Source organism: Onychostruthus taczanowskii, unplaced genomic scaffold (assembly GCF_017590055.1).
Source record: "Onychostruthus taczanowskii isolate IOZ18803 unplaced genomic scaffold, ASM1759005v1 scaffold24, whole genome shotgun sequence".
NCBI classification, from domain to species: domain Eukaryota; kingdom Metazoa; phylum Chordata; class Aves; order Passeriformes; family Passeridae; genus Onychostruthus; species Onychostruthus taczanowskii.
This window is the reverse complement of record NW_024499684.1, coordinates 3,566,367-3,583,707: the sequence shown is the minus strand read 5'-3', so window position 1 is coordinate 3,583,707 and position 17,341 is coordinate 3,566,367. Positions and strand designations below refer to the sequence as shown.

General features: G+C 44.1%; 1 protein-coding gene across 6 annotated transcripts in view; it reads left to right on the top strand.

The window, feature by feature from the left end:
* The window catches only part of MECOM (MDS1 and EVI1 complex locus), a 326,734-nt gene that overhangs the window by 288,668 nt on the left and 20,725 nt on the right, over nucleotides 1-17,341 (top strand). For 2 of the 6 annotated variants that reach the window (XM_041405843.1, XM_041405839.1), the window contains exons 4-9: nucleotides 2,069-2,171; nucleotides 3,942-4,158; nucleotides 5,862-6,009; nucleotides 7,028-7,181; nucleotides 12,370-13,732; nucleotides 15,985-16,072. In XM_041405843.1, coding sequence (XP_041261777.1) covers nucleotides 2,069-2,171; nucleotides 3,942-4,158; nucleotides 5,862-6,009; nucleotides 7,028-7,181; nucleotides 12,370-13,732; nucleotides 15,985-16,072 — 2,073 coding nt within the window. Of the gene's footprint in view, nucleotides 1-2,068; nucleotides 2,172-3,941; nucleotides 4,159-5,861; nucleotides 6,010-7,024; nucleotides 7,182-12,369; nucleotides 13,733-15,984; nucleotides 16,073-17,341 lie in introns of all 6 variants that reach the window. The other 4 variants (XM_041405838.1, XM_041405840.1, XM_041405841.1 and 1 more) reach the window with 3 other exon arrangements.

Below are 17,341 nucleotides of genomic sequence, written 5' to 3'. Positions count from 1 at the left end.
CAACTGCAGCTTACCTCTCAGATGTGCAGAGGCCGTTACACTTGTGGAATTAAAAATCTGCTTTTCAATACGTCCGTCGTAACAAAGGGAAAACCAAGTATTGCTTGCAGCAAATATTCACTGGATGTGGCACTGTCACTGGGTTTATTTGCAGGAGGCAAAAGCTGGCTCCATTTAAATGTGGTTTGGCCTTTGATGGGATGAGCTGTGTTGCCTCAGTGCAGCCCCAGAACGCTGAAGCCCACCAGGCAGCCCTGTATCCTTTGGCACTGACAGCACCATTGGATCCTCAGGGGATTGTGGTACCAAATACTTGCCTGGCTGCATGAAGGGATATTCACAGGACACTGCCAGGCTCTCTTGGCCTCCGTAACGCTCGGTGGAGTTTGAAATCCCCTCGACCAGAGATACAAATGGGAAGCCCAAACAGCCCAGGCTGGTGGTTCGAGGAGGGAGGGAGGATCACACTGCCCATAAACCCCTTCTCCTGTTTTTTATGGGGAAAATTGGCCACAAGCAGGGGGTTGTGGCACTGGTACCTCGTGCCTGATGCGTTTTGCCAGCACTTCTGTCAGCTGGTGAGGGGTGAGCCCCGGGGTGTGGGATGAGCAGCCTCCACTGCCACTCCCTACCCTGTCCTCTGGAGCGGCTTTTGGGACAAACTGCAGGAAAAAAACCCTCCAGATCTGAGGAAATGCATCCAAATTCGATATTTTTTTGGTATTTATCCCATTTAGTGGGCATGGCTTGGAAAAAAACCCTCCAGATCTGAGGAAATGCATCCAAATTCGATATTTTTGGTATTTAGCCCATTTAGTGGGCATGGCTCGTGCAGGCAGAAAGGATTAGGCTGTACGGCCACCTCCTGGAGGACACGGGTATGTGCTGGCTGCCGGTGGGCGATGCTCTGTGTGTGCCTGGGCAGGGACAGCAGCACCCTGGGTGACAGTCCTCGTGTGACCCAGTGGGGAAGGTACCCACGAACCTCCAGACACCTGTCCCTGCCTGTGACAAACTTATTTGTGGGACTTGGATCCCTGGAGGTGATTTGTTGCCTCTCTCCCCGTACACTGCAATGAGCGTTGAGAGTTTGGGAGCAAACCTTTTAAAAATACTGAGAAAAAGCGAAGGCATCATTTTTTAACATAGGAAACATAGCTGTCATGTGGTTTTGTTTAACAAGGCCCGAGGAAGTTACTAATATTTATTTGAGCTGCTTCATGGAGCTTTTTAGTGCTCTTCACATTTCCAGCTGAGACAGAAAGCAGCCAGATGGATTTTGGGAATTTCCTTTCAGCAGAGTCTGGTGGTGCTGGCGTGTGCTTCTCTGGTGCATGGACCCAAGGGAGGGTGTCCCCTTTGCCCTCCCCCACAGCCTCCTGCCACCCCAAAGGGCTCTTTCCCACAGCCCAGCATCACCTGTATGAGGGGCCAAGGTGGTACCAGCCAGGGCCACCACCAGCAGCTTTGGCTGCTCATGGTGTTTCTTCCTCCAGGACTGTATTTTCCCTTTGAAGCTAAGGAATAGCCAGGTGCACTGGTTCTTGCAAGCTTCTCTCCTCACAGCTTTTTTGGACTATGTGGATGGTTGGAGTGGAGGGCTGGATGCCTATGACTTAACCAGCAGCATCTCCTCGTGTCTGCTTTAGAATTATAGAAACATCAAGGTCAGAAAAGACGTCTACAATAATTGAGTCCAAGCATTAAAGTTACTTTAGTACCTTTTCCCAGTGTAACAGGAGTTCCTTCTCTTACCAGGATAACTCAGGGATGTGTTTTATGGCTGCTCTGTACTTTGGTTTGGTATAACTCAGCAGACAAGTTGCTGGTGATATCTGCAGTCATCACACAGCTCATTTTGCAGCAGAGGCTGTTGAAAGCTGTCCTTTTTATTCTCACAGAGCCCAAAACACAACGACTTTTGGGCTGGAATGGAGCAGACTTACCATGATCATCATGAGGGGGTAGGCTCTGGCCACGAGGTCTGCCACACTCACCAGCAGGGGTTGGTGCTTCTTTGCCTGTTGTGGTGCTTACCTTGCTTTTTCTTTCTATTTTTTTCCCCCAGATATTCTACAGAGTGGTAGCAGATATTGAACCAGGAGAGGAGCTCTTACTGTTCATGAAGAGTGAAGATTATTCACATGAAACAATGGCTCCGGACATCCACGGTTAGCCTCTTCTTACTCTTTCATCTGGCAGAAAGTATCACTGAAATTAACCCAGAATTTAGGAAGACTTCTTCTTCTGTTGAAACCTAGGATGGCTTCACTGCAGCCAGAGAGGAGAGCTGGACTGTCGTTGCATTTGTCCATCTTCTGCCTTTCTGTTCCTGATTGAAACTTGATTTTTTTGTGGGGTTGCAAAAGAAGAACAGCAGTCCATGTCCTCAAGACTGTGCTGCTCCTGCAGGACACATATGGGCCCTGGTTATAGATTATTTTTTGTCATTTAGCCAAACAACTGTGACCTTGAAAAGAGGAAATCTGAGGTTGTCAATTTTGCTGTCACTTCTGAGGACATCGCAGCTTTTCTTACTCCTCACACTTGTCCTTTACTCATCCCACACACATATTCTTCCTCTCAAACTCCTGAGTTGTTGCTTTAGATTTGTCCCCCAATCCCCAAAATCTCCTTCAGCTGTGCTGCCTGTTGGGCAGTGGGTTATCAGCCACAGTGGGGACTGGGTGTGGGATATCTGCTTAATGCCCAGCATATTGCAGTTTATGCCCAGAGGGACATTTTACAAATTTTCAGGGATTCAGGGACAATGAGCAGGGCAGAAATTATCAAGCCTTCCCCTTTCTTGTAACTGCTTGTACATTCTTGTTCTCTTAAGAAAAAAGTGGGGATTATACCTTCATTCCCATTAGGTTTTGTGCTGGTTTTTTCCCCCAGTGATATCTTTGTTGAGTTACTGCTGAAGGTGTCCCCCTGTCCCGCAGACTCTTCTCCCTGCCTAGTCCCCATGGTCAAGTAGCTATTGTACAAATGACACAGAGGAGATCTCTGCAGTCACATGCAGGATCATGTCCCACAGGGCTAATTTAGAAGCAGGCTGAGCCAAAGTGTTGCTCGTGGATGGCCAAGAGCAGAGCCCCATGACACTTTCTCTGGATCAGCTCAACTGTCAAGTAGCAACCAAGAACATTCATTGGGGATTCCAGCCAGTGCCTTTCTGACTCAGAGCCTCAGGGCATTTATATCTGGAACCAAACCAGGGTGTCTGGCTCCTTGTATGGACCAACACTAGAAAATACAGCAGAAAAAAACCCCATTGTGGGATGCTGTTCTCCAAGTTTGTTTTTTGGGGATTTTCTTCAGCTAATGTATTCTTTTGCAGGAATTGCTAGTTAAGGGAATGCAGTACTCACTCCAAACACTTTGCTGATACTCTACACTTTCCAGCAAGAAATTATGACCAGTTTTTTGGAATTCAAAGCAAAGAATTTAACTTCATGCATCTCTGGCTTACTTTGAGCAGGGCTGGGTGCTACAGAAGGACTGATAAAAATTAACAGTCCTTAAAAACCTCTAAACACCCTTTTGGCTATTTTAGATGCTGGTGTTTGTGTCTGAGTCAGTCCCTTTCATTGAGAAATGCACAGACTGGCAGCCTCTGCTGGATATCCATGTTAGACCCTGTATAATTCCATTTAGGATGGCATTTAAACACTTGTCCTTGGTATTTAAACTTTTGTCCTAAGCCAGTGTTAGGGATTCCTGTTGGATATCACCCAGGCAGTTAAGAGAGAATCAAAGCCTTATTATAAAACATTCTTAGGAATCCTTCTTTCTTTTGAGTTTTTTTTTTTTTTTTTTTTTTTTTTTATTGAGGAGCAATTCGTTAACCACACCATCATCCAGCTTCTGGTGGGGTGGTGGTTAAAGGTGAGTGAAAACTGAGCTGGTGTCCCTGTGCCCACCCCTGTGTGTTGCAGAGGAGCGCCAGTACCGCTGCGAGGACTGTGACCAGCTCTTTGAGTCCAAGGCTGAGCTGGTGGACCACCAGAAGTTCCCCTGCAGCACACCTCACTCCGCCTTCTCCATGGTGGAGGAGGACTTCCAGAAGAAGCTGGAGAACGAGAACGACCTTCAGGACGTGCACGAAATCCAGGAGTGTAAGGAGTGTGACCAAGTCTTCCCAGACTTACAAAGGTAGGAGAAGGTGCTTAAAAGGTGGTTGAGTGGGGCAGGTTCTGTGGTGGTCTTGTTCACTGGCTGATGTTGGGTGTTCCACGTGTCTGATTTTCAGTCTCAGGGATTGGTTCCAAGGGGCTGATGGAGGCAGATCGAGTCAGAAGAATTGCCTGGGTGAGGCAGGACTCTGGTCTGTGAGGTTTTTGCATGTTGGGAGTTATTCAGTGTTAAAGTTCTTTTCTCCCTGCGAGTGAGAGGACGATATCTAACATATGGGAATCATTGAGGAAATGTAAATTTAGCTTAAAGTATTAAATATTGAAGAGAAAAGGCAGAAAACAAAGAACGAGTCATCATAAATAGATGGGCAGTACTGTGAGAAAGAGTGAAAAATGAGAGTGAATGCAGCCATTCTCTGAACTTCTGAATTATTGAAAGGCTCATACACCACACAGACAGTTCAATGCAAAAGGTGCCAAAGTGTGCTATATCCAGATTACATAAAACAAAGGGCCCAGATGAGCTGTGCTTGAGGGTGTGACTAATTAGATGGAGAAATAGCTGAGCAGGAAGGTGGGGGTGTTGGGTCCAAGAGTGCCCAGTGCTGATGTCCCAGTCTGGGAGCTGGTGCCACACCAGGAACAAGAATCTCTTTGGGTCTTACGGCAAATTTGTTTACATGATGGAAAGTCAATTGTTATAAAAATATTAGGAAGAGAAGCCAGAATTGTTTTTTCCCCCACAAAAGAAGAAGAGGGGTAGAAGTAAGAGCATCTGCAGAGTGAAAGCATTTCCATTGCCTGTGGCTGAGAATGGAGGTTGCTGTTTGGGCTGCACAACCCAAACAAGGCTGTAACCCCAGCAGGTTTGGTCACTGATTCAGCAGAGGTCAGTGGGAACTTCATGTGAAAACAGTTTGGGCATCCCAGGCTAAAATTCCCACTTTCCAGTGGGTTTTCTATGAATCCACTCTTGCATTATGTAGTGATCTTCCCTCAAGCAGTGGTGCGAGTAATGACTGTTTGTGTGACCAAGCAATACAGCTGTTTAAAAATATATATTTGCTACAAATGAATGATAAAAATTCAGAGACAAGATTTAATTTAAAGATGTGCGACAGAATTTAGGTGGACATTGAATATCCTAATAATAGACTGAGTAAACCACTAAGAAATGAATGACTGAACAACCACACAATTGCACACCGTTAATAATAATCAAGAATAACTTCAGTTGTGGTGTACCTTACCTAGAGGCTTCTTGAACTCATCCTGTCCTACTCCAGAGGAGTTATTCCTCATCTATTCCTGCTGTAAGAAAAAATGACTCCCATCAAAGGAGTGGATTTACAGCAGGTGGTGGCATCCAAGGTGTGTTTAGAGGGAAAGTCATAAGGCAGAAATAATTCAGACTGCAGGGAAGAATTACCAGAGTGAAATAGTGAGAGGTGTATGAAATAATCTCCTTGGGGAGCGATGGCAGCAGCATCTCCTGGAGCATTTGCAAGTGGCCTGGCAAAACATGAGAGGATGTGTTATTCTGGTGGGGAGAGGAGTTCTGCCTCCTGGCTGGGGTGAGCCTGAAACTCACAGGACTTATTTCTGTCAGGACTGGGCTGTTGGGGCTTTTTAATTTTCTTTCTTTTGGCTGTAACTATGTGCTCTGCTCTCTCCTCTTCCTATAAATCCACGTCTCACTGAGCCCTGTTCCTGTTTCCACAGCCTGGAGAAGCACATGCTGTCACACAGTGAGGAGAGGGAGTACAAGTGTGACCAGTGCCCCAAAGCTTTTAACTGGAAGTCCAACTTGATACGTCACCAAATGTCACACGACAGCGGGAAGCACTACGAGTGTGAGAACTGTGCCAAGGTACAGTGAATTTTTAGGCTGCCTGGCACTTCTTGTGCTGCTGGATGCAGGGGAGCCTGGAAGTGAGGGTTCCCCAGGCTGGGATGCAGGAGGGCATAGGGCTTCTGCCGTGCTCCACGTGGTTTCTCAAGGGTTTTAATTTCTACTTTGAAAATACATTCTTTTTATTTCCTTTTTGATTTGGAAATGCTGTGGAGTCTGAAATGGGCACCATTGGAGGATGCTGAGCATTCTTGAGCTCAGGTCTTGGCTCCTTGCAAAGTTTGGTGGGGTGTAAGAGGGTCAGTGAGGGGCAAGAACCCCCAGGGAAACACAGGGCAGAGGATTCCCTGGTCTCTGTGCCAGCTGCTGGGACCAGAAACTTCAGAACACTACTGCAATATAAATCAAAAATAAGTAACAGAACTGCACTCCAGCTGCACTGAGTACAGCTCTCATCTCTAAAGCATCTCCATCACTTCCCAGCACTGGGCTTGCTGTGGGAATTATTTGTATAGTATGTGGTACTCTGCATTTACTTTTTATCAGATTTCCAAAGCTTGGCCTTTTTTTCATGAGGACTTAATTGTTATTAAGTAGATTTGCTTCAATATTGGGAATTTCATATTGAGCTGACACTTGTAAGATGTTTCTAGCTCTGAGTTGTGCACAGGATTACTTGTCACACACTCAGGTGTCAGTATAAAGTATTTCTATTGCAATAACGCTTAGAGGTTTCAAGCAGCCACATTTTCACTCATTTCCCCTAAATCTGTACCCTCAAATGTGCAATTTCTAACAGCAAAGTCAAATGTTTCTGCTGCAAAGCGATGAACAGACCCACACAATACTTGGGTGATCCAGGGAAACTGAGGCCCCTTCCTGCAGGCACAGCTCCCATTTCTGGCCTTTAGCAAGGGTTTTAACCTTAGAATACTCCCAGAAATAGCTCCAAGGTTTGAATTTTAAAAGACTCTTGTAATAACTGGCTTCTTCCACAGTCAAGTTTCTTGGTTAATCAGTACTCATTTCCTAGCAGGTTTTCACGGACCCCAGCAACCTTCAGAGGCACATTCGTTCCCAGCATGTGGGGGCTCGTGCTCACGCTTGTCCAGAGTGTGGCAAAACCTTTGCCACTTCTTCAGGCCTCAAACAGCATAAACACATCCACAGCAGTGTCAAACCTTTTATATGTAAGTCTTCAACTAAACGTCTTTGATTAAGTGTTGTTTCTGTTGCCGTGAAGCAGCGCAGTCTGGAAGCAGGAGGTTGTGTTCTGCTCCCTTTGAGCTCCTCACCCGTGCCACAAGGGCTGGGAGTTACTGAATGAGTTCTGGGTAATTTGTGGTCCAGTTCAAGGAGTTATTTTCATGTGATTTTCCTTTTCAGACAGACACTGTGTGCTGTGTAAATGTACCTGTTTTCCTGGGGATGTTTTTCCATGCACAGATGCAAAGTGAGGAGTGGGATTTAGCCAGACCAGGCTTGGTGGCTGCAGCCTCATTGCTCTGCACCATGCTGAGCTGGCTGCTCTCCTCCTGCTTTAGGAGCAGATTTTGGGCTGCAGAGTCTCCACAGCAGATGCCATGACTTTTGCTGGATTTGGAAAACAAATCTCAGAGGCAGTGAGGTTCATCTTGCCACCTTCCTCAAGCATGCCCCAAGTTTAAGGACTGAGTTGAGCTGTTAGATCTTCACTAACAGCTTCTCCAGCAATAAAACTTGCCTTAAATGGGATCCTCAGGTTGAATTTGCTGCTGAGCTTGGGAAGGATGCAGATTCCTTTCCCTCCCTTTCATCAGGGAAGCAGAGGCAGAAAATATTTTAAAATGTTGTTGGTAGTGCTACTCTCCACCACAGCCTTTTCAGGCACCTGCTGTGAGTTGAAAGGTACCTTGACCATCTCCCCTACTTGTCTGCTAAACCTCTCAATCTTTTGCTGCTCTCAACAATAATTTACCAAAATATCTGCACCACGCCTGTGAAAAGCATTGGCCACAAACTAATATATTTCCTCAAGAGGAGGAGTATTGGCTTAAACAACTCATTTGTGCAAAATCTGTAACCTGCCATTGCATTAGTAATAATTTTAGTTTGGACTCCTTCATTGAGAACATGTATAGATAGATCCAATATTAAATGTCATTAATAATTTTTAAAGCTGATTGCAGATTAAATGATTAAACTTAATTAGGAAGCTAACTTCTGGTTAGGTAGGGACTCCTCAGGTAGGCCTATTGCAACATCCTACATAGAAGTCTCTAAGTGGAACCCCTCATGAATGAAATAATCTCTCAAATGCTTTTTTGTTGCTGTTTCTCCTGATAAATCAAAACAAAAACTGGTATTCTTCACATGTGGCGTGAGGGATGAAACGCCATGGAGCAACCTACGGATAACAGCCGTGTAATTGCAGAAGAAAAAGGTTTGGAGACCACATGTTTGGTGGGCTTTGCTGGGCTGTGAGAGTGAGGTAGGGTCACCTAGAGCAGATATCTGCTTTCCAGCAGAAGGCCACACACCATGATTTACTCGTACCAGTCTGTTTATGGCAACTGTCTCTCATTACAGTGTGCCGCCCAAGCTTGAGTGAAAACTCACCAACACTAAGGTAATTACTCACTGCCTTCGCAGAATCTCCAGCCTCCCCAAATAGAAACCACATGCCACAATAGGCTGAACATATTCTAAATAGTACTTACAGTAATTTTTTTAATAAGCAGAAAATATGCACGCTTAACTGCTGGCTAATTTGGGGTCCAGAGACAATCACCGTGCAGAGTGCGTACACACGAGATTAATTTTTTGCAATATTTGGGTGTTTGTGTTAAACCTGGGGTCTGTAGAGCAGTAAAAGCTGCAAGGAGGGGAGCTTCTCTTACAAATTAGTTGCTTAAAAATATGGCAGTGAGATTTAAAGGGTGTAATAAGCTGTAACAGCAGAAATCAAACCCAGCTTCTGTTGCTTTCATACATGGAAACAATTAAAGTTGATAACCACCCCCCATCTACAAAGTTTAAGTCATGTGATGAAAAGGAGGTAGAACTTCCAACACAAATTTATCTGAGGAGTCCTTGGGAATATCCATGGAGGTGACACAGTCAGTTTAGACACAGAGTCTCCTCCAGAGTCCCTGTGGCACTGGGTGTGCCTGTCACTGATGCTGTGGCACACCCAGGCTTCAGGTGACACTGCCCAAGAGCGAGAGTACTCCAGGGAGCAAGGGCTGCCACCTGGGCACAAAATCTCTTTGCCAGCCCTAAAAATTAAATAGAATGCCTGTTGAATGCAAGAGACACCTTGAGCAAGCAGCACCTCATTAAATAGTTTTAAGTAATTTCAATGCTCGAAAAGGTAAATTGTTGGTACAGCTGTTAATTGTTTGCTGAGATTATATTAATAAATATTTACATATTTTAATGGTATTGGCATTATTGATTGAATTTAGTTTAAAAACTGAGATAAAATGCATTTAGTCAAATTATTAATTTGCATCTCTCTTAATAGCCTGTAAGGATATCTTAAAATTTTAAGTGCATATTTTTGCTTTTCTCTAGAGTAGAATATTTCTTGATTCTGTTGACTTTGGAAATATTAATGGAGAATAATAGCTTAATAATGTACCACTGTTCTTTAAGGGAGAACTTTCCAGATTTTAGGAAGACCTAATCTGTGCCAATCTCTTTTCCATCCTTTGCCACTCCAACCAACCCGATCAAAGCCTTATCTTTAATAAAGCCATGTGAATAAGAAGCAGGACCTCAATGCAACCTGGTAGAAGATCAAAAGTTCATAAAACATGATTTCTTTTTAATTCTACGATAGCCTATAATTAGAAATGCATGCATTTGAGATTTTTTTTTTTTCTGGAAAAATACATATGGTCTATCCTGCTTTATACGTGGGAGAGGAGTAACTGCATAAGATCCATCTTGTTTGAACTTATGGATGCAACACTCAAGTCACCATTTGGGTCAGTTTAATTTTGGTTTCTGTGCTTAGTGTCATGAGAACTGGGGGAAATTACTGTGTAAAGCGTCAACAGTGAAGGTAAGGGGCCTGATTCTGTACCCTGGACTGTGGAACAGAAGTCTAATGCCTGCAATTAAGTTAAAAATAGGAAGAAATTGCAGAAAAATCAGACCAAAAATGAATGATAAATAATTCTGTATTAAATAAAAAATATATCTATGTTAAATAGGTAAATAAATTATTTTTCAAAAGGACATAAACTACTTAACAAGAGAAAACCAAGCATTTTCAAGAAACTTGAATAATCTTTTCTCATCTTTCTTGTCTCTCTTATTTCTTTCTCTTCCATTTTTTTTTTTTGCTTGATTTTTGATTTTCTCTCTCTTCTTTCTTGCCTTTCCTTGTGAATGAAGATTTCCAGCAGGAACAGTAACTGATACACAGAAACAAACCTCCTTCCTGAATTACCACACTGCAAATTTCCTGTGTTTGGGTCCAATCCTGCACCGTTTACCCCACGAATTGTCCCGGGGATATCTGTCAGTGCGGGATGTGAACAGGGGAAAAAAACGGGTGCATGGGGCAGAATCAGGCCCGGGAACAATGGGAGCATTGTTGGTGAGATATGGAGCAGGCTGCTGAAGAGGTAAACAGTTAGGAGATGACAACAAGTGGTGGAGTTTCTCAAGGGCAGGGGTTTGGAGGAGCAGGAAGGTTAGCGCGGGCCCCGGTGCGAGTGGAAGTTAGAGGACGTGATTGCAGTTCATGGGAACCAAGAGTGCAGGATGGGATACATTCAATTCAGTTTCCTCTGCAGGCTTAAAATAGAGCCATTGTAAATTATGTCAGACTGTCTCGAATCATGAAAATGATTGTTAAAAAGGCCTCGGAATACACAATGCGCATTGTTGCGCGGCTTTGATGTGTGAAAGATGAGAGTTTATGATAGAACAGAAATTAAATAAAAAATAAAGTGGCCACATGCTTTTTCCTGGCTGGGAAAAAAAAAAGGAAAAAGGATTTATTGCAGGGATAACAGTGCTTGATGATAGTGGTGCTGCCTTTTTTTCAAACAAGTCTGGAGCAGACACTGTTAGAAGCAAGGTAGTGCAGAGGTACAGACAAATTTTGGCATAATGAAAAGCACAAGGAACAGCACAGCCCTGGGGCTTGCCTGATGCTCCTGCTCATCCAAAGGATGCCAAGAAGGCACTGGGGAACTAAGCATTGCCCTCTTCCAAACCCCACTTTTACTTACAGACTCTTAACTTGGTCGCTGCCCACTTTGCTCCCTAAGGTTTGTAGCAGCCAGAAAACCAGGAGCCTGCAAAATCCTGTTTGTCTCAGTGACGTGATTGACTCTGTAGTGTCTCACTCTGCACCACTGGGACCACTTCCAGCCTCCTGCCACTGTGGAAGGTTGCTGGAAGCTGAGCTCCAACGTGCAGAGTGTCACAGGCTAGATCAGGCCCTGACCTCGCAGCAGATCTGCTCCCCTGTGTGTTCCCAGGCTTTCTCCCAAATGCTGCATTTGTGAGACTGAAATCATTCTCATCTCAAAACTGAAAGGAAATTCATCAGGCTCTTACTAAGCATCAGACATGCAAATAAAGAGAGTTTCATTCTTAAAGGAAATTGTTGTTGAAATGTGGTCTATCTTGTCATATGCAAGAGGCAAACAAGCAATGTTAAGACTAGGAAAGTTAAGATGTGGAATTTAGAGTTACAGGCACCTGTGAGCACTGTATGCATTGCATGAATAGAAATGCATTGGACATATGAAAGTACTGAGGTTTTCCAGGTTTCAGCCTGGACTTCCATGAGATTAAATTTTTCATTGTAAGTAGAAAAAAATGTTTGTTACATTTATACTTGGAAATAGGAAATACCTGGTTGTCTCCTCCTTCACCTTTTTCCTATTCTTGCAGAGTGAAAGCTCTGTGAGGCAGCTTCATCTCTGTCTGGTGCTGCAAATATTTATTTTAATGATTCATTTCCACATGGGAATGGTGACATAAATGGATGCCATTTGAAGACACCTGTGCTCTCACACAGGAGCGCCGTGGGTTCATGTCGGGTCACAGCACGGGGTCGTGGCTCCTGGGGGGCTCTGGGGGCTAATGCAACGTGGAATAATGCTACTGAATGAGGAGAGTGTGTCTTTTAGTGATTCCAGACGTTTTCTGCTTGGTTGGAGCGGGTTTTGGTGCTGTCTTCTGACATTTGTCTGCTCAGATGCCTTACTTTGGACAGTACAGTTGTTTTTATGCATTTGTGCACCTAGACCTCTCCCTGTGGCTTCCTCATTGACTTTTGATGGGTAAAAAATGGTGTTATTTGCACAACTTTGAGGGTGGGGGCAATTACCACAAAGCCTGAGATGTGTTGTTGTTGTTGTTTACATACAGGTGAGGTCTGCCATAAATCCTATACTCAGTTTTCAAACCTTTGTCGTCATAAGCGCATGCATGCTGATTGCAGAACCCAAATCAAGTGCAAAGACTGTGGACAAATGTTCAGCACTACGTCTTCCTTAAATAAACACAGGAGATTTTGTGAGGGCAAGAACCATTTTGCAGCAGGAGGATTTTTTGGCCAAGGCATTTCTCTTCCTGGAACCCCAGCTATGGATAAAACGTCCATGGTTAATATGAATCATGCAAATCCGGGCCTTGCTGACTATTTTGGAGCCAATAGGCATCCTGCTGGTCTTACCTTTCCAACAGCTCCTGGATTTTCTTTTAGCTTCCCCGGTCTGTTTCCTTCAGGCTTGTACCACAGGCCACCTTTGCTACCTACTAGTTCTCCTGTTAAAGGACTTCCGAGCACAGATCAGACAAACAAAAGCCAAAGTCCCCTCATGACAAATCCTCAGATACTGCCAGCCACCCAGGATATTTTGAAGGCACTAAATAAACAACCATCAGTAGGGGAGAATAAGCCAGTGGAGCTTCAACCAGAAGGGTCCTCTGAAGAGAGGCCACATGAGAAACTCAGTGACCAGTCAGAGAGTAGTGACCTTGACCTTGACGATGTCAGTACCCCCAGTGGCAGTGACCTGGAAACCACCTCGGGCTCTGATCTGGAAAGTGACATTGAAAGTGAGAAAGAGAAATTTAAAGAAAATGGTAAAATGTTCAAAGACAAAGTAAGCTCTCTGCAGAGCCTGGCGTCAATAAATAATAAGAAAGACCACAGCAATCATTCCATTTTCTCACCATCCTTAGAGGAGCAGACTGCGGTGTCAGGAGCGGTGAATGATTCTATAAAGGCTATTGCTTCTATTGCTGAAAAGTACTTTGGTTCAACAGGACTTGTGGGGCTGCAAGACAAAAAAGTCGGAGCCTTACCTTACCCTTCCATGTTTCCCCTCCCGTTTTTTCCAGCATTCTCTCAATCAATGTATCCATTTCCTGATAGAGACTTGAGACCGTTACCCTTGAAAGTGGAGCCCCAATCACCCAGTGAAATTAAGAAGATCCCAAAGGGAAGCTCTGAGTCTCCCTTTGACCTCACCATAAAACGTAAGGAGGAGAAGCCACTTACTCCCATCCCCTCAAAGCCAGCAGCCCCCTCTGCATCCAGCCAGGACCAGCCTCTGGATCTCAGCATGGGCAGCCGAAGCCGAGCCAGCAGCACAAGGCAGGCTGAGCCTCGGAAAAACCACGTCTTTGGAGAGAAGAAAGGAGGAGACCTCGAGCAGAGGAAAGCTTCAGAGTCCTCTTTGCAGCACGCCAGGCCCACCCCGTTCTTTATGGATCCCATATACAGGTAAAGCACTCTCTGCTGCCTTCCAGCATCCTTTGGTGCAGGCAGCCAGGTCTGCCAGGGCTGTCCCCTGTCCAGTGTCCCTGGAGGTGCCATTGCACTGCCTGGGCATGGGAGCCCAGGTGACCTGTACGTCTCTTCTCACATCCCAGCTGCTCCAAGTGAGCCACGGGACTGGCAATGCTGCAATCAGCAAGTCCTTGTTGCCATGAGTCTTTTATGTAACCTGCATAGCTTTTCATGCAGAGGTTGAATATGTTCTCTGAGTTGGCATCAGTATTGAAAGTTTGTTATTTGATCTGTATTTGATGTCACTGATTTGCCCGAAATTCATTTTCTTGCAAAATTCTGCCTCCTCTGGCTTCCCCTGGAGATGACAGTACCCCTTGTACTCTACTTTTCCCGCTCCTCTTGAATTCAAGAGGAGTTTCTCACAAGCACAGCAAAGAAACACATTAGCCCTAAGATGTATTAAAAGCAAGGAAATTGAGCTGCCTCCTCTGGCTTCCCCTGGAGATGACAGTACCCCTTGTACTCTACTTTTCCAGCTCCTCTTGAATTCAAGAGGAGTTGTCACAAGTACAGCAAAGAAACACATTGGCTCTAAGATGTGTTAAAAGCAAGGAAACTGAAAATGATTTCTGCCCTTTTTTGCCATTATTTGAGTACTGGGTTGATTTCTTCAGGCATTTTGTTCATAGAAGTGAAGGCACAGCATCCCTGTGTGTACAAAGCCTCACCAGTGGGCTCCTGAGTCATAGAATCATCACAGAAAAGCTTGGGTTGGAAGGGGCCTTAAAAAGCTCATCTCATTCCAACCCCCTGCCATGGGCAAGGACACCTCCCACTCCACCAGGCTGTGCAGATCCCCATCCATGGTCTGCCTTGTGACATCAGTGGGAGCATTGTTGGCTTTGAAAGGTGCACACTGTCAGTGAGCTGAGATTTTAAAAACCAGTGGTAAAATCCAGACCTTCTGGTGTTTCCCAGCAGAACTGAGAAGGATCCCAATGGGATGTGAATTTCACCTGCATCCTGTGTGTGTCAGCCCCCCTTTGCCCTTTGTGCACTTATATATCTAGCAAGTCAAAGTCATGCACCTCTAAATTAGTTTAGAGAAATATTAGCCATAAAAATATTAGTCTGTAATATAAATGACTGATTTTATAGCCTCTTGTTATAAAAAAACCCGATACTGCCATGTAAATTATGCTAATTTATTACTTTATCTGAAAAAGAAATGCTGTGGGCAAAGTTTTTGGAGAGTGCTGGTGCATAAGACAAGAAGTCTGCGTTATGAAGAAACAGGATATGATGCTATTTAGTGAGATGGTTTTATTCATGCCAGATTGATATCTGTGTTAGACCATAAGTTTTCTTTGCGTCATATTCACTTAAAATGCCTGAAGCAGCGGAAATAATGATCCGTGTTTTATGGCCCTGCATTACCAACTAATTAAATTGCATTGCACATTCCCCTGCCCAGGGCAGAGGGGTTGGAACAAGATGATCTTTAGGGTCCTTTCCAAATCAAGCCATTCTGTGAGCCCACATGTCTATGATTTTAATGAAATATGTACAAATTCTGGCAGTTTTACTGAGCCTTCCTTTGCCATGAGTTACCTCTACACGTGGACAACACAATTCATCCATGAGACCATGCACATCAGTAACAGGAAAAGCAAAATCCTCAAATTTCCACACTGTTTCTGAATTGTCCACGCTGGGGTTTGCTGCCACGAGTGAATTGCAGGATTTGCTGCTGGCACCTCAGATTCACTGTGTTCCTACAAGCTCACCTTTCTTGCCCTGCTTGGCCTTGGCTGTGCACAGGGGAGGTTTCCAGGGTGCTGGCTGTGATGTTGTGTCTCGACAGATGGCAAGGGACCCATTGCTCAAGGGACCCTGAATTCCTCTCCTCTTAGTGCTGAGTGTGTTCAGTTGTCTTATTTCTTTTTAAAAGTGCTTGGTAGTTAGTCACTGGTTCCTATTACAGTGGTTATCAACCTTTTGAAATGGGAATATTCCCCAATTAAATGGTATAATCTACTGTAAAGGTGATTCCCAGCCCCACCCTGGCAGTAATGAGCTGTGTGTGGGAATCAAGTCTTGAGCTCCTCCCTTATCTTTTACTGTTATCTCCTAGAAACAAATTGCTTGATGTGTAATTGCCTGTTTTAAACCTGAGTAGCTGTATGATTATTAATATCTTGAGACTGACTCATCACAAGCAAATCTAATTTTAACATTTACAGAGTAGAAAAAAGAAAGCTAACTGACCCACTGGAAGCTTTAAAAGAGAAATACTTGAGACCTTCCCCGGGATTCTTGTTTCATCCACAAGTAAGTATTTTGGGAATTTTGATGCTGTAAACAAGCCTGTTGATGCTTCAAAGCAGGTGCAGAGAAATGAATGCAGTCTTAGTCATTTTTGGATTTCCTAAAACACACAGTTTTTGCTGGACCATTGTGGTGGAAAAGCGTAAGCATTGTTCTGAGCTTCTTGATGTTTTGTAGATGAAACAACATGTTTTGATTATAGAGGAAGCCAGATTCGAACTGAGTGTGTCTTTTAGAATCATTTTCCTCCAAAGCCATAACGTAGCTACCAACATTTGCAGCCACTCATATCTTCAGTACTCTCGTGTGCTCTGAGCAAGGAGGGTCAGTATTGACATTCACAGTAAGGCAGAATAGCTGAGCATCCCACTTTAAAAGGGATTTTATTTTGTTTAAGGACTCTCATAAAAGAGAGAAAAGTTTCCACCTGTTGTTTCCAAGCCTCATAGTGCAAATGCTGCACAGTTTCTTTGGTAGCTGCTGTGGGCTGCAAAGTGTGCAGTGTGTGCAGGACCCCTGCTCCTCCAGTCCTGAAGAGAGACTTTATGAAGGCTGCTCGCTTGTTCACAGACAGTCCTGGATGAAAAACATTTAGGAGGGTGTCCCAAAACAGTTTAACAACTGTGATGTGTATGTGACATAGGAAGAGGATTTGTGTGCAAACTGTACGTTGCTTTTCTTCACCAGTACTGCACCCTCGTTTTGTATTCCTCCTCCTCGCTCAAGGAGATTTTGCTAAAAATCTCGGTTTAAACTTTACACCTGAAATAAAATGCTCTGTGGTATTTACAGATTTGAACTCCTTGCTGACTGTGGGCTGTTTCATCTTAGTAATGACACCCTCTACACATCCTGTATTTTAAGCACACAACCATGAGCTGCTGTCTCTGGTTCCGGTTCCTGTGAATTCCTGGGCAAAACAGCCCAATTACCACTTGGTTTTTTTTCCTAATGAAGTCCTAAGTTATTATGTCCTAACTGGCATGGAATATGTTCTGAAAAATGGCACTTCTGCAGAGCTGGGAAGAGCAGCTGATAGCATATAGAGTTGCAGATGCACCATATAAAAACACCCCTTACCAATTTCAATGTCTGAACAAAGTGTTGGATTGTGTATGAAAGTATTTAGTAGTATTTACATGCCATAAGTATTTATGGCATTATGTAAGTATTTATAAGCATTAAGTAAGAATTTAAGATGTATTAAAATCACTGAGAATTTCTGTGCGAGGTTTAATAGCAGCTTAACACCTCCTGCTGAGTTACCTTAAA